Genomic DNA, 16,557 nt, shown 5'->3' with positions numbered 1-16,557 from the left:
AGCGTGAGGTCATTTTGGAACCTGAACCTTCGTTATCACTACCGTTCAAGTCGAAACTTGTTCATACTCGATGCCCTTTTAGAAATCTCATAGATAATTGTGATAATATTTTCGTCAATCAATGTTAATTGATAGACGCCATTCTCATGTAGTAAATTATTAGACAAATAGCAAATGATATTTGTACATAACGACTCTTAGTAGAACAATACTTTGTTTTCGTTTAGTCGGTAAACAGTCAGGTGACTGATTTTGTGACCCGGAAATATTACTTTTTTTTTTGTATTTCCCGAAATGCTTTATTTTTTTATTCTGCATTTTGGTACATGCAGATCTTAGTAAAATGTACCGAATACTTAATTTATTATTATTTTGTTTTTTATTTTCATGCAATTACATTTCTTTCTCCTTCTACTTGACACATTAAAATTTTCTATCTCAATATACTTTTCTTGCATTCTTAGTGTACATGAAATTTTATAGTTTTACATATTTTTAACTTATGGAGTACCTCGTCTGTTCTTTTCCATGATATTATATTTTAATTTTTAGTTCTGCCATTGCTATGGCAAATGCTGACCTCATTTACATTTCATGATGTTCGAGTTTTTCAAAACGTTGTTCTTATCATTTTACTAAATGCTACACGATAATACATAACTTCCAACCAATGATGAGAAAAAGAGGAATCAAATGAGGCCAGAAGTGACAGATTATTTTTATTAAATCAATCTGATTGGCTAGTTACATCTCAATGTGACTTACGCTAGGTCCCACCTACTCCAACAAACAACCAGTTTAGCTTGCTTTCTTGCGTTTTGATCAAATCACTGGTCAAAATGCATCAAACTAATTAAACTCGATGGCAGTGTAAAATTGATTTTAGAGTTTTTGAAGCCACCTTTCTGCATCAGCAACCGATCATCTTATTTTTAACATAATATTGCATTGTTAAACAGATTACATTACTGATAGGATCAAAACTAATCTCAAAGATTTATCAAAATACAGTAATCGTTACTTACATAATACATACATACTTACATACCCAGGAGTATTACAGTGTATTAATTTGTGCGTACCCGATTTTTATGTACATCGACGGCGGAGGCCGCGGCCGCTAGTCATACCGCGCGGCAGAACTAAGTTATTAGACACCACACCACTAATAAGAACTCTGCACACATTAAATCTAGTCGCCGAAAAGATAGATCTTTTTACATGTAACCGAAGAGAATTTAATATAATAACTTTAAGGATAATATGTAAGACTGTTAAGTAATATAAATAGAGATGTATCTACACTATCTTATTGGGATATAATTTCTGTAATGATAGTTGTAAGTATTTAAATAAATAAATAAATAAAATAAACAAATAATTATAATCTGAAAAAGAAATCACCGGTAACCCGGAAACTGATACTAATATTAATATTCACAATAATCCTAGAGTATGCATTAAAACTGAATTTTAAAGTAAAAGAGTGGTAAACGTTAGATAACATATTATAAGAACTAAAATCTTAAAGTATGGAATATCTACAGGAAACCCCATGAAAGGTCTATGAAACTGAGGCTCTCAAAATCTATATTCTTTTTATACCAAAAATTAAAGTTAAATAAAATACAACTCTAAATTTGTATTAAATATTCAACAATAATTGAATATTATTGTTATCAACGTCTACGCATACATTACCGCAGAGGTTAAGTCACCAAAACGCGTTACTTGTATATAAAGCTCCGCTGATCGATACCTCGCATCAGTTATCGCTTAACCGCAGTGAAGAAATAACTAGCTAACAATGTTGCTCATTATATTAATCACTATTTTGAGTTCAGTGCTACTCTACTCAATTCTCAAACCCAATAATTATTGGAAGAAAAGAAATGTACTGCAAGTCGGAGACATAATGTTCAAATTCATGATCGATAAGGTATCATTACCAGAAATTTGTAAAAAAGTCTGTGACGAACATAAGGCTGATGTTATTGGAACTTCGACCGGAACCACGAAAGCACTGTTGTTAACTAACCCTCAAGACATCCAGGCCGTGCTCACTGGTGACTTCCAGAAATTCCACAGCCGTGGGTTCTTGATCAATCAAAATGATCTCTTGTCTGACAATCTGCTTTTTATGAACGATATTCAAAAATGGAAAATGATTAGACAGAAACTCACCCCAGTGTTCACAAGTGCGAGGCTCAAGAACATGTTCTACATCATGGACAGATGCGCTCGGGACTTCGTGGATTTGGTTGATGATAATCCACTCTTGAAGAGAAAGCCGTACACTTTGATTTACACATACACCACTGCTGCGATTGGTGCCTCAGTGTTCGGTATCGACACTCAAGCCAAGAGTACCATGGACTCACCGTATGTAGATATGATATGGAAAGCTTTATCACCATCGTTAAAAGGAAGCCTAACTCTCCTGACGGCTAACTTAAGTCCAACTTTGTATAAATTCCTAAAACTCAAATTTCTTGGCGATCACGAAGAATTCTTTATAAATGTCATGAAAAATGTTTTTGAAAGCAGAAAAAATGATACTGAAAAGAGACACGACTTCATTGAAATCTGTTTAGAATTGAAAAAGCAAGGTTTGTTAAAGGACTCGACATCAGGTTATGAACTGGAACCCAGTGATGAACTCCTAGCCGCACAAGCGTTTTTCTTTTTCATCGCCGGAGCAGATACTTCTGGAAATGTGATGCACTTTGCTCTAGTGGAGCTCGCGAGTAAGCCGAAAATGTTAGCGAGACTACATAAAGAAATCGATGAAGTGTTCGAAGCTAACAAAACTGACGAACTTGCTTATGAAGATCTGGACAAAATGCAGTACTTAGACATGGTAGTCAATGAATCAATGAGAAAGTACCCTCCCATCGGCATCATACAAAGGGTATGCACGAGAGACTCCGTCCTGCCATCTGGAGTGTCAGTAGAAAAGGATGTTTTGTGCATGGTACCAGTATTGGCCGTGCATAGAGACGAAAAGAACTTTCCGAATCCAGAAGAATTCGATCCTGAGAGATTCGCAGCGGAGAACGTATCCGATATTAAGAAATATACTTACCTTCCATTTGGAGAGGGCAGCCGACACTGTCTTGGTAAGTTTTCCTTGTTGAAATTAATTCTAATATGCATCTTAAAGGTCTTGTTCCAAATTCTATACTGTAATATTTAGAATTACGGTTTCTTAACAGTGAATGCTACTTTTAAACGGTTTTCCATCTTGGTTTGTTTAGGTTTTTTTACGTATTTAGCCCTATTAAAAAAGATGATCACTCATTGCTTACTTTATTTAAATGTGTGTGTGTATTATATCTTCCAGGTGCCAGATTTGCTCGCGTGCAAGTAAAAGCTGGTCTCGCCAGGCTGCTGCGTCGGTTCACCCTGACTGAACAGGAACTGAAGCCAGTCGTGTTTGAGAAGAGCACCTTCGGTATTCGTTCTGCCGACATCTTTTACGATTTAAAGCGAAGAGATTTTTAAATTTGGATATGATATGCGCTGTAAATAGGATCATGTAAATATCGTTTGTTTTTTAAGTTTTTTTTTCAATACATTTTTTGTGATAGTTTATTTTTATTTTATCCAATATTATTTGATTCTCTCTATAAATAGCCTTTGTATTGATCGACCTTGCTAGTTACTAACTTAACCCGAATTTTACCAGATAAAAAATACATTATTTTTGTCGTATTAAATATTAAACACCAGACTAGTTTTCATTTAAAATAAAATGTCTGTTTACGAAAATAGCTAAACTAGCTTTTTTATTAAAATTTTCATGCGAGTACAAGGAGTAGGTATACTGATTTAAATTCTCACAACATTCATGAGTATTTTGTGTGTTTCTCTTGAGTTTTAAGAGAAAAACATGTTCTATTACCTGCAGTCAAATAAAATAAGCCTAACAAACAAATTTCATGAAACTACATCAGTGTGAAAATCCCACAAATATGCAATCTTTAGACTGATTGATTAATAATATGATTAATTTCATAGCTGTTATCATTAATTAATTGAAGAGTACCTACGTTACCAGCTGATAAAGTTGGGAAAATCCACTTTAGGTATTTGTCTTTATTTATGTCGATTAGGAAACTGCAAGTCACCGTCAGATTGTACAAGAACTTGAACCCTCCTTTATCATTACCGCTCAAGTCGAGACTTGTTCGTTTCCGATCTTTGTCTGTCCCATAGTACCATCGCTGATCTCATAGATATTTTACTAATATTATAAACGTGGAAGTTTTTAAGTATGTTTGGTACATTTTCACGCAGAAACCGATTTAGACGAAACTTGGTATACAGACAGTTTTTAAGTTTTTATCTCGATTTCTTGCTCCCTTGGGAACATTTTGGAATTGTAGCGGCTGGAGGCGGCTGGCAACAGCTAGTTTAAGCTAAAGTTTTTGTCTCTCTTTTTGTATGAAATGAGAATTTTCGCAGAACTCATATATTTTTGTTTTGTTTTCCTTGACACTGCTAAAGCGCGTCAGGGAATATGTGCATGTGTTCAAGCGACCCGAAAATTGCCTGTCTTCGGCACAATTTGTCAAAAGCTAACATCGGGATTGTATGACACTCCAACCAATTCAGTCAAATAAATTTCAGTTATATCTATAATTATGGTAGTGCGATTTTTGTTACTGCAAACAAAAAATAGTTACCAAGTCAACAGATATTTAGTAGGTACTAAATTTTAAAGTAACTATATTATTTTGGCAGCCATTTTTTTTCTTATCATCTACTCGTAACACAAATACTCATCCAACCAATTATGTGGATCAAAATAATCAAATGACAGATTTTTGTGTATAATTTCCTATAATTGGTTGGTTCCATCTCATCATAAGTAGCGCTAGGTCCCGCCTCCAACGAACATGTTCCAACGTGTTGCTAAAACTCGAGTCGTAACTTGTATTTAATCATTAAACCATATAAGTTGATTCGGCTGAGTTAAAAGAACGCGATTGTTCTAGAAGCTTTTGCTGATCATGATTTGTATATTACCAAGCACTAGGATTTACTTAAAAGAGCACATAAGCTAGATTACCTCTCAATTTCTATTTGTAATCGTCGTAGAACTGGAAAAGTATTTTTTTTATTTAGATTTGTTCATACTTCTTAGTTAATTCTCCTAGCCAAAAGGTTAAACAGAACCATATTAATGACGAACTGCTGTCTGTCTACCTTCGTCTATCACCATAACATATATCATAAACCGAGATAGTCTAGCTCACTGAAACTTTTACACATGATGCATTCCCGTCGCTATCGTGAACTTTTTAAGTGAAACTTATTTTTTTTCATCACCCCCTTTTTTTAGTCTCTTATGAACATTTTGAGATAAACCTCATTTTTTTCATCACCCATTTATTTTTTCTTTATTCTCTTTTTACCGACCAATCAGTATAGCGAGTCCGACTCGTACCTGCCCGTTTATTTAACACAAAGCAGAGTAATCTATACTAAAGCATACTTTTTCGTAAAAACGAAGTCCATAAAAAAATTTGAAAACCAATTTGATTGGGGTAAAAAGTTCTCTTTACCGAGCTACTTAGCTTGGCTTCGCTCCAGCCAAGTTTCACGTTACATTTTTATCTCCATACAAAATTTATTTAATTTGTTTCGGCTTAGAACTTCATCGTTCAGATGTAAGTGCCTCGTGTAATGTAATTTCATGCTTATAAGCTTACAGAATTAAAAAGAAAGGCAGTTAGGTTATTAATAAAGTTAGAGGGTGTTCCCACGTCAAAGTGTGTGTAATTTAGAAAATGGTGATGATGTTCTTTTGAACCATATTTTGGATACTTCATATAACCTATTCGGGCAAAGCCTGGTCTTTAAAAACTAGTTCTGTAAATGAAAATATGTATATAGTTTGTCTTCTTTGGGGATATATTTACAAAATACAAATTTTTATTACTTGTTTATCCTCTTCCATGTAAAAAGCATTTACAAAATTAATAATTAGTACTCAAAATCGGTAATAAAGCATACAACTCCGTTATAGATTTTATTTCATTGCAACTTTAATAAAATGACAAACACCGTGTGAGATTTAACCTGACCGTTGTTTTAGAATTTGACCAAATTTAAGCGTTTCAAAAAACTTGATAGCTTAATTAAATTGAGGGAATTTGTTATTTACCAGCCCTATCATTTTATTAATATTTTACGTTAGTAGGATTTTTACTACACAACAAAATAACCAAAAATAATTTATATGGCGGATCACCTTTTTTTCATCTAAATTCAATATGACTAAACGAAGTATGTCGTTATGTTTTTTTTTTTACAAATTCAATTCTTAATGTAAGGAGTACAAATATCATTACTCTAAAATGCATCCACAAAAACACACTGACCACCATATTTCGAGGATAACGGGAAAGTAATATGTGTCGTCTTTGAGGAGGGTCGTGCTCCATACTTTTCTTGGCAGCTGATTTTCATTACTGTCGGCCACAAACACCTGTCTGGCTTAGCTTTTGTTCTGCGTTTGCAATACGTTTTAAAAATATATGTAGGAACGTCGTACCTAAGTTTAGCATAGTAGGGTTTTAGAAGGCATTCTTTTGTTTTAAAATTGTGTTGGTAGGGAAGATGAAAGGGGGTTTTTGCTTGTTCTGTAGTAAGACCACAGAGAGTTTTAGGCCATCATCACGGTTACCAACACGCTGCGACTAATAGGAGCGAAGATACAATGGAAAATGTGGAAAAAGCAGGGCAGATATAAATCATAACTTAGGTATATCTTCCTACCACGCGGACAAAGTCGCGGGCAACAGCTAGTAATTGATATGACCTAACAACTTTGTTTTGAGTTTTGTCATAAAAATAAAAAGTATCAGATAATGAATGAAAACAATAATTTATTAAGTTAAAAAATGTACAAAGTCACAGCACAATGATCACTTGTAAAATACCATTAACGGAAACGGTATTCGCATTCAATGTTTTATAATTCATCGAATACATAATATCTAAAAATCTCTTAGCTTTAAGTCATAAAAAATGTCGGCAGCACGAAGACCGAAAGCACTCTTCTCAAATGCTATCGGCTGTAACTTCTGCGGCGTCAGGGTGAACCGTCTCAGCAGCCTCGCCATACCGACTTTTATTTGTACTCGGGAAAATCTGCCACCTGAAAATAATTAAAACCAAAATTTTAGAAGTAGCTAATGGGACTGGAATCGTAGTCGTGCTACTCAGGCAAGAAACAGTGTGACTTTTCAAAGCTAAAAGTACTCTTGAGTGATTCTAAGATACCACTGACAAACGTTGAACGAAAACATGGTAAGGAAACCTAAGTAGAAAATATTAAAACTTTTAAGTGACATCCAGCATCATCAGCATCTTTATATTGACACCATTGGTGTTCAATATAGAGTAATAGAAGAAATAATAGATGAGATATAGAGATCTAGTAATAGAAGAAATAATATAAACGACAATGTTTTATATCGCTGAGTAATTAATTATTAAGAACTGTTTATATATAAAAAACAATATGAGTAATCTTACCAAGACAGTGTCGGTTGCCTTCTCCAAACGGAAGATAAGTGTATTTCTTTATGTTGGATACATTTTCTGGAGCAAACCTCTCAGGATCAAACACTTCGGGATCAGGATAGTTCTTTTCGTTTCTCTGAATTGCCATCACGGGTATGATGCACACAACATCCTTTTCTACTGTCACCCCAGATGGTAGGACAACAGAGTCCCTTGTGCAAATCCTCTGTAAGATACCTACGGGAGGGTACTTTCTCATTGACTCACTAATTATCATGTCCAAGTACTGCAGTTTGTCCAGGTCATCATAAGTAATTTCGTCAGTTTTGTTAGCTTCAAACACTTCATCGATTTCTTTGTGCAGTCTTGCCAATATATCCGGATTACTTGCAAGTTCGGTAAGAGCAAAATGCATTACAGTAGCTGAAGTGTCTGCACCGGCGGCGAAGAAGAAAAACGCTTGTGCGGCTAGCATTTCGTCGCTGGGTTCCAGTTCATAACCTGATGTTGTGTCCTTCAGCAAACCTTGCTTTTTCAATTCTAAACAGATTTCAATAAAGTCATGTCTCTTTTGAGTATCATGTTTTCTGCTTTCCATAACAGTTTTCATGATGCCAATGAATTGTTTTTCGTAATCTCCAAGTGTTCTGAGTTTAAATAGTTTGTACAAATCAGGAAATACATTCGCCGTTAAGAGAATCAGGTTCGCTTTCAATGTTGGTGTCAATGCTTTCCACATCATGGCTACATACGGAGAATTCATGGTACTCTTGGCTTGAGTGTCGATACCGAACACCGAGGCACCAATCGCTGCAGTGGTGTATGTGTAGACCAAAGTGTATGGCTTTTTCTTCAAGTGTTGATTATCATCAACTAAATCCACGAAGTCCCGAGCGCATCTGTCCATGATGTAGAACATGTTCTTGAGCCTCGCACTTGTGAACACTGGCGTGAGTTTCTGTCTGATAATTTTCCATTTCTGAAAGTCGTTTATGAAGAGCAGATTGTTGGCCAGAATGTCGTTTGGATTGATTAAGAAGCCACGGCTGTGGAATTTCTGGAATTCACCAGTGAGCACAGCCTGGATGTCTTGAGTGTTTTTTAATAACAATGTTTGCACGGTTCCGGTCGAAGTTCCAATGGCTTCAACTTCATGTTTGTCGCAAATCGCTCTACATATTTCTGGCATTGATAATTTACTGATCATGAACTTGTACATTATGTCTCCGACTTGCAGTACATTTCTCTTCTTCCAATAATTATTGGGCTTGAGAATTATGTAGAGCAGCACTGAACTCAAAACAGTTAATAATATAATGAACAACATTTTTGGAAACTCGTTTGTTGCTGTGGTCTAATGATAACTGATGCTAGGTTTAGGTCAGCGCAGCTTTATATACAAGCAAAGCTCCGATTTCACCAATCTCTGCAGTACTGATAAGCAGATATGATGACTTAGCTTATTTTAAATTACGCATTTTTTTCATTATTGTATAATAGATATTTGCTTGTTGTATGTGCTTCAATGACTTTGAAAAAAATCCTGTTTCAATTAGTATATTACACATTTAAACAAATATTCTTGAAATCAGGCAGGTATTACTGCAATACTCAAGAATCAAGAATATTTTTTTGTTAAGCATAGGTACATTAAATGCTGGCGTTAAATATTTTTGCACAAAATTGACATAAGCTATTGGCAAAGCTTTCCAATTTTTAATGTGCACTTTTCAGGATATTATATAGCCCTGGAATTTTGGGAAAATAAAAAAAAACATCCAGGTTATCAGGTCTATTAGATATTATTTATAGATTATTATACCGATTCAAGTTCTAAAGTGGCTAATTGTTCCTTAAATTCTTTTTAAATATTTCGATGGAAAACAGTGACTTCTTGAGCGATGAGAATAACTTAATACCAAAAATATGTTTTTCAAGAAATATGTTACATTATTTAAATGTCTATTCGATAGAAGACATTTAAGTAATTTTAGGCAGAAAACAATGGAGTAGGTAGACTTTAGTTAGACAGACGGACAGACAAAGATACAGCGATGACATAGTAACAAGGCTCAGTTTGGACACAGGACCCTAAAAAGTATCTGAGACACGACTTAAACGTGTTGTAACAATAACAAACATGCTAACTTACTCTCACGCTGACTTACAAGTTTTCAACTAATTAAACAAAATACTGTCTGTTATATTATTATCTAGTCATGAAAGCGGTGATAACTTAGTAGTATGACCTTTGGACTGCCAAGAAAAAGGTCAAAGGCGTGTATTTTTTTGTGACTGTAAAAGTCTGGCTGGCAAAAGGCTGCTGGCGTGTAGTGTTAAGTCACAAACCCTTCCCCGAAACTTGAAAAATGTTTTTAAATTTTTATTGTTCAGACGAATAAATGTAGTCGTCTATAATTTATAATCCTCTATCTGACTGACAAATGTAGTGTAGAACGTCCTCAGGCACGGTAGAGTGATTATCTGCGCAGGATAGCAGGCAGAAGCTGGATGCGAGCAGCCGAAAATTGATCTCGATGACGTGCAATTGAGGAGGAGCAAGTGTGGACGAATATGGACTGTTAATAATCAATACATTATTTGTACATTTGATACCCAGTAATCATGTCTATTATTCATATTTCCCTTAAACCTACCTACCTCATTAGTGACCCGGCGAGATATTTACCTCTGAGGCTAAATCCTTACAATAATCTCTGTTTGTCTGGCTTGTTTGTTCCAGTTTTTGTAGGCAGACAGGTGACGTACCGGCTTTTTTGTTACAATGTTACATGACCTACATTATTATTACGACGGGAACCAATAAACCGTTTGTCGTTTTTTGGGGTTCTTTAACTAAAAGTTCCGCTGTCCGTCCACCAAGGCTACACGTCATAAACGATGATGGATGTCTGTTGTCTTTATGTCACAAACACTTTAATTAGAGGCTCAGGTTAAGCAACGTTTATTACGGTCACAAATATGTTGGAAGACAAATAACTTTGTGGATTTCCATAAATTTTCTTTGTCCCAATGGGTAAAGTTTTTTTTTCGAAACACCAACCAAGTAATTGGCCTTAGCCTATTTCTGCGGAACCCTCAGAGTCGTGAGACCAACTCGCACCTAAAACCTTTTGTTTTAACTAATAATCATAGCCATTTTTTTTATCGCAGTCCACTCTTAGTCATAGGCTTGCTTTAACAAAATCCAGACACCGCGAAAGACTCTCCGAGTGCCAAAATTCACGGGATAACTTGGCTGACTTATGACTTCATGTCTGACACTCACTTCCACTCAACCTAAAATACGAGTCCATCATTCCATAATTTCCCATCCAGTGGAAAAAAGGTCTCGTTACGACTTTCATATAAATACGATAACTTTTCTAAAGAAAATATTATTGTCTCCATATAGTATTAAACTCACGACCCGCCGCACCCATATCGCAGTCATATTGAATATGAAATGATAATTTTCTATTTTCCAGAACTGTCCCGTTCTGGCTCTTGGGAATTAGATGTGTCAATATTCATACGGGGCTGTTTTTCTTCGAGGTAAAGATTTTTAGCTGTGAGTATGAAGAGAGCGAGAGAGAGCTATCGATATTTTATTAGTCGGTATAAGTATAATATAAAGCACCGTCGTTTGTTTCCAACCGACTTCAAATGGAGGGGTTCTGGTTGAATGGATGGGGTTTTTGTCTGTATTTTTTTATGTTTGTGAACTCATTGGTTTTATTGAAATCGCTATAATTTGGTCCCATAAAATTCAATTTCATCAAGATTTTTTCAGTGCCGGCTGATATGATTTTGTGTTAATTATATATATTTTTTAATATGAATTAGATTCCCAAAGACTCGAGGTTTGCTAAAATAGAAAAATTTGAACTTAGAAATATAGTCCTTTATTGTGTGCTTAACCATGAAGTCGAGAAACCATTACAGTTATTTATTTTTCAAGCTTTTTACATTGCTTTTTCTTTTCTTTGGATTCAAAGCACTCGAAAAGACAATGAAAACGAAACTAAACACGATGGTGTTTTTAGCTGAACTCCTGTTGACACGGACATACATGACATGGAGCTTTTTAGGTTAGGTTATAAATGCTACCAAAATTTCAGTTCAATGGGAGACTGGGAAGTGAATCAAATTCAACTTGCAAGATTTAACAGACCGACAGACGGTCAAACAACGGGATAATTGACACTAAGAAAGCTTTTATAAATGATATCTCTGGAATATGTTGTGATAAGAAATACAAATATAATAGAAGTTGGGTTTCTACAGACGGGATAGGTCAAAGGTTACGTAAATATTGACCTATCAATATGATGTACGTAACGTGTTGCCAGTCTGATCTTTCTGAGAGTTATTTATTTTTTTGGAACGCCCTCAACAAAATCGCTATATTAGTTACTACAAAAAAAACATTTTCAACAAATTCATAAAATTCAGATAAGGCTATCTGTTTGAATAGATTGTCAACGTGATGGAAAAAAAATATTCGTTTAAAACTGAACATTACAATGATTCTTCGATCCTAAAACTCCATCTAAGTATAAACATTTGAAGGAACGCATAGCTAAAGCATATAGGAGATTTTTTTTTTTTCGCTCAGTGCTTGTTGGATGTAACGATAGCCGTAACATTGCCTCATTAATACTCAAACATGTTTTAAGCTTCGAAGCGCGCATAAATATTTGTGCCCCGGGACTATGTGCTTTAGTTTGTTCTCTCAAAGCTTTGAATAATTATTAATGTGGATCTGAACATGTTCTTTTTGTTTCATGATAAATGTAAAAGTTGTGGATATGTTTTCGTGAGGATTCATTATAGACTTATTTTTGTAATTCGGCATTATTTTTTATAAAGAACAATTTAATAAAAAAATCTTAGTTACGACAAATCAAACGTCAAAAAAAGTGTCGCGGTTTCGATCCCAGCGGAGGACAAACTTGCATAAATGCTTGTGAAATTCGGCGCAACAAATTGTTTTGTTTTTCGTTAAAAAAGCTTGATGGTGTTTTGTAGCTGATATTTCTAGCTATAAGTTGACACACGTATGTAAAATATGAGTTCAATTGGAATTCTGCAAAAGGCTTAAATTTATTACGCATTTCCTTATTGCAAGCAGGTAAAACTTAATAAAAACCGATCAGCGACTTCAGATTTCAATATTTGAAATCCAAGATACCTCAAGATTTAAAAAAAGTAAATGCCACTTTGAAAAGTGACATTAATAAATAAATAAATGCGGACAACATCACATACATTGTTTTGAACCCAAAGTTAGTTGCTAAAGCACTTGTGTTATGGAATTCAGACACAAAGAAGGACCACAAACACCCAGACCCGAAACAATGTAGAAATGTCAATTTTTACATAGACCCGACCGGGGATCGAACCCGGGACGCGGGACACCTTGGAACCGGTGCGTACGCCACTCGACCACGGAGGTCGTCGTATTTACATGAATAGCGCTACTATCGACCCTGTACCTTTTGAATACAAATCCATATACAGAACCGTAAGGCTACCACGACATACGTTTCGTGCGTCAATAACCGATGTTTACTCATTCATACCGTTTGTCTGTACGTTACATCTGCCTATGAATGTATGAGAGCAACTAAAACCACATTTAGATATGATACACGTCTTGCATCATGTCGCAGCGTACATCTAATTGAGAGGTACGTGACGCGATTGTTAAGGAGATCATTTGCAGTAATGTTCCTGTTTTATTGTAATAAAATTGCTGTAAGAAAAGTGTCTGTTAGTTAACGTTAAATGATAAAAAACGAATTATTGTTTTTATAGTAATGTCATTGGGGAATCGTAAAAGATCGAAAGGTTTCTAAGAAAAAGTAGGATACGCCAAATACAAATTTTATTTACCTTAAAAAATATTAGTAAGATACCAGCAGTACATTCGCGTTTGATGGCCTAAAGAAAAAATTACATAAAAATACATCAGATTTAGAGGAAAGTAAAAATTCCTCAAGTTGAAGAGTGAAATGAATACGCAAACACCTCAAAAGATCAATTTATAAAAGTCTTCACAAAGAAGCTGCAACAGTAACAAGAAAACTGGAAACAGTACAAAGTTTTTAACTAAAATACGCTAACTACCCAATACAAATTACAATAACTTAAAGTTAGACTTTGGCCGTGTACCAGGAAGACAGAAACTATCGGCACACTTGCACTAAGTGTGGCCCGCACTTAGACGACCCACAATTTATGTGTTACTTAGCAAACTAGATGGCCAAGTTTGAGTGCGGCCCTGAAGACGGCGGGAGGAACATGTTATTGATTTCATTGTGTTTAATTTACACAAATAATACGGATTTGGTTTTAACTTAATTCACTTTAGCCAAATAGTAGAAGAAGATTTGAATTTGGTCGATCTCGTAATTATAATTTAAGTGATTTTTTCAATCTACCTCGATCTTGTATATTTTACTTCATTAAATGTCGTCTCATCTGCCTCTCTTCGGTTCACCTGTAACCTGTTTTTTGAGGCCTTCCTCCCTTAGCCTCCATTTTTCCATCCATTATATTAGTTAAAAATTAGTCGTGGCAATTGATAGATACATAAACACAAAAAAACAGTGACGCTATACCCTCATCCGGTATAAAATCGGTCATTCATCGTCGCAAACCAAACACTCCAGCGGTGACATCCCAAAACATCACATTTCAAACTGACCACTAACATAAACCGATGCCATTTCAAAAACAAAAAAGAATCATTCGTTCCCCGCTCGCTTCGTGGCTAACCCAAGTGTTATCAGATGGAAAAATAACATCGAAACTTTTAGCGTCCAGCCGTTTAAGTGCTTGGTTTGTGACCAGCAACGTGCCCCGTTGAGTAGCTGTAGATGTCACACGACACTCGAGAAGGCGTAGGGTTGGGTATATAAGTACAGAATCGTATTTGCGGCCTTTTTTCTGAGTATTTTAGAACTTGTTTGATGAAGTAGTCGGTACTTGAGCGTTAGGTCTAAATTTATATCTTTCGTAAAGAAAGTGATGAAGATGCTTTGAAATGTATGTTCTGTAAATTTTATGCTCTCATTTTCTAATGGTTGTTTAGAAAGGAAGGGCTACTGACTACAGCGGAACCACACAGAAGTCACAAATTTTACAGAAGTACTATCAAAATTTTTACCTATTTTAACTTCAAGTTTATTTTTACATATGAGCGACAGCAATTAGAAGATTTAAAGGTCCATTTCAACGAGTGCTAAGTTATTCGAAGAACGAAGCCGTTTGTTGTATCATAACAATTGATTTTTAATCTCAATACCTACCATGGACTAAGACTTTATATCGCTTCGACATTAATTTCTGGAAAAGAAATTTCAACATCAGCGATCTCAAAAAAAATACATATAAAAATGATGACATATCCTACTTGAAGAACAAATGATTTTCTTCTTATGTCATTCTCCTTCCTAGTTCCATTTTCACTAACCTTGTAAATTCCACTAGCTCATATAAGAAGAATCCAACTTATTACCTAAAAGGTCCTTTTAAAAATGATTACCTCAAGTGTGAACTAGTCTCGGGGCCTTGCTTTGTTTGTTCCCACTTTGATGTCGCCGACGCGTGCGATTTGTTTCTTGCTTAATTAGACGCCGTCTTTGAGTTACGCGTATTTGTTCTGCTAATGGTTATTGGATACTTAGCTGATTGTTTTCTTAAATTTACAGTCAGTATGTATGGCTAAAATGTTAGATATATAATCGTGCATAAGGGAAAATTTCTTTTTTTTTTCCTTTTTTACTTTTCAGTGATCTGTAATCTTTACGCAAATAATAAAAATAATTTTATTGCTATGAATCTGTCTATCTATCTATTGGTAACCAGGCTGTCTTGTAATACGTTATTTTTATAAATTTTCGTTACGGTCTTGGCGATTCGTACGATGATTAATTTCAAGAGTGATAATTTACTGTCAAATTAATGTTTCTTGGACGAAACCTTCGGAGACCAAGTCAACCGCTCTTGAACATTTTTATATAATCAGAGTCGAATAACAGGAAGTATAGTTTCTCAGCCATTCCCAAATACATTCGGAAATTTAACGAAGATGTATGCATTATCTACTTTCCAATCAGCCCTGGATTCGATTTGGGTTTTGTAATAGGATCGCAGATTAGATGAACTCCCTATTGGTTAGTAAATTTGTGGTTTCTCCTATCATGGCCAATTAATGGTACGCATTAACTAAGTGTAAATTATTGGCCAGTGGTTAAAGACAAATACATTACATAATATTTTGATTATTGGCCTTTTTGGGCCAATAGTGGAATTAAAACTTGATGCGCGCAGTCTTTTTACAAAACAAAAAGCAATTTTAATATTATCAGTACTCATAAAGAAATAATTTTAAGTATAGCTGAACTAAGGTGTTTGTGTAGTAGTTTTTAAATTTTATAGTTGTTCAAATGTCCCACCCAGAGAATGTCGCGGACAACAGCTAATAATTTCAAAATATTCCATGTTTATCCGGTCAATTGCAGAAATAACGTGATTCAAAGCAGAAAATATTTATATGATTGTTTACAATTAATAGGTTGCCATAACACAGCATATTCTGAAGTGCATTTAAAGTGACTATTTGACTTCAATTGTTTAATCAATAATAGACTTTGAAGTGAACACGAGGCAGTTGCATGGAAATTATTGAAGGAAAGAAATTACATTCTGTTCATTTCTTACTTTAGACAACACCACACCAGAATTCCACGTATCGGGAGTGCTGTGACGTCATAAATCACATGCACAAACACTCTGAACAAACATCTGTAGGTCACATAAATATTCCAAATGCGCGATTTGAATTTGAAGATTTAGTGCTGCGCTATTTTGGACTTTAAAGACATTTGATGTATCTGTTCAAAGTTTTTTTATTTTTCAAGTATTTTTCTTCTAAGCAAGAAGGTTGTTTTTCCAACGACACCAACATTTCTGATGGTACTATGTATTTCAAAATATATTTACACCTCGGTT

The 16,557-nt window shown here is 34.9% G+C and overlaps 2 protein-coding genes across 2 annotated transcripts; one reads left to right on the top strand and one right to left on the bottom strand.

Moving 5' to 3' along the window:
• Positions 1-1,740: 1,740 nt before the first annotated feature.
• LOC113492979 (cytochrome P450 6k1-like) lies at positions 1,741-3,570 on the top strand. Its single transcript, XM_026870733.1, has 2 exons — positions 1,741-3,119; positions 3,344-3,570. Exons 1-2 carry the CDS (start codon positions 1,808-1,810, stop codon positions 3,502-3,504), a joined length of 1,473 nt encoding a protein of 490 aa, XP_026726534.1. The 5' UTR covers positions 1,741-1,807; the 3' UTR covers positions 3,505-3,570.
• Positions 3,571-6,876: 3,306 nt separating this feature from the next.
• On the bottom strand, positions 6,877-8,997 carry LOC113492978 (cytochrome P450 6B5-like). The gene is made up of 2 exons (XM_026870732.1): positions 7,549-8,997; positions 6,877-7,168 (listed from the first exon to the last, which is right to left on the bottom strand). The coding sequence occupies exons 1-2, from the start codon at positions 8,861-8,863 to the stop codon at positions 7,008-7,010; spliced, it is 1,476 nt and encodes a 491-aa protein (XP_026726533.1). The 5' UTR covers positions 8,864-8,997; the 3' UTR covers positions 6,877-7,007.
• Between the last annotated feature and the right edge of the window lie 7,560 nt (positions 8,998-16,557).

Source organism: Trichoplusia ni, chromosome 4 (assembly GCF_003590095.1).
Source record: "Trichoplusia ni isolate ovarian cell line Hi5 chromosome 4, tn1, whole genome shotgun sequence".
In the NCBI taxonomy this organism is placed as follows: domain Eukaryota; kingdom Metazoa; phylum Arthropoda; class Insecta; order Lepidoptera; family Noctuidae; genus Trichoplusia; species Trichoplusia ni.
This window is presented reverse-complemented; position numbering and strand designations above follow the sequence as displayed.

Excerpts from the sequence above, each read along its gene's own strand:
- LOC113492979 (XM_026870733.1), top strand. The coding sequence starts at position 1,808 with ATGTTGCTCATTATATTAATCACTATTTTGAGTTCAGTGCTACTCTAC. Across the intron at positions 3,120-3,343 it reads GGGCAGCCGACACTGTCTTG|GTGCCAGATTTGCTCGCGTG; the intron begins GTAAGTTTTCCT and ends TATATCTTCCAG.
- LOC113492978 (XM_026870732.1), bottom strand. The coding sequence starts at position 8,863 with ATGTTGTTCATTATATTATTAACTGTTTTGAGTTCAGTGCTGCTCTAC. Across the intron at positions 7,169-7,548 it reads AGGCAACCGACACTGTCTTG|GTGGCAGATTTTCCCGAGTA; the intron begins GTAAGATTACTC and ends AATTATTTTCAG.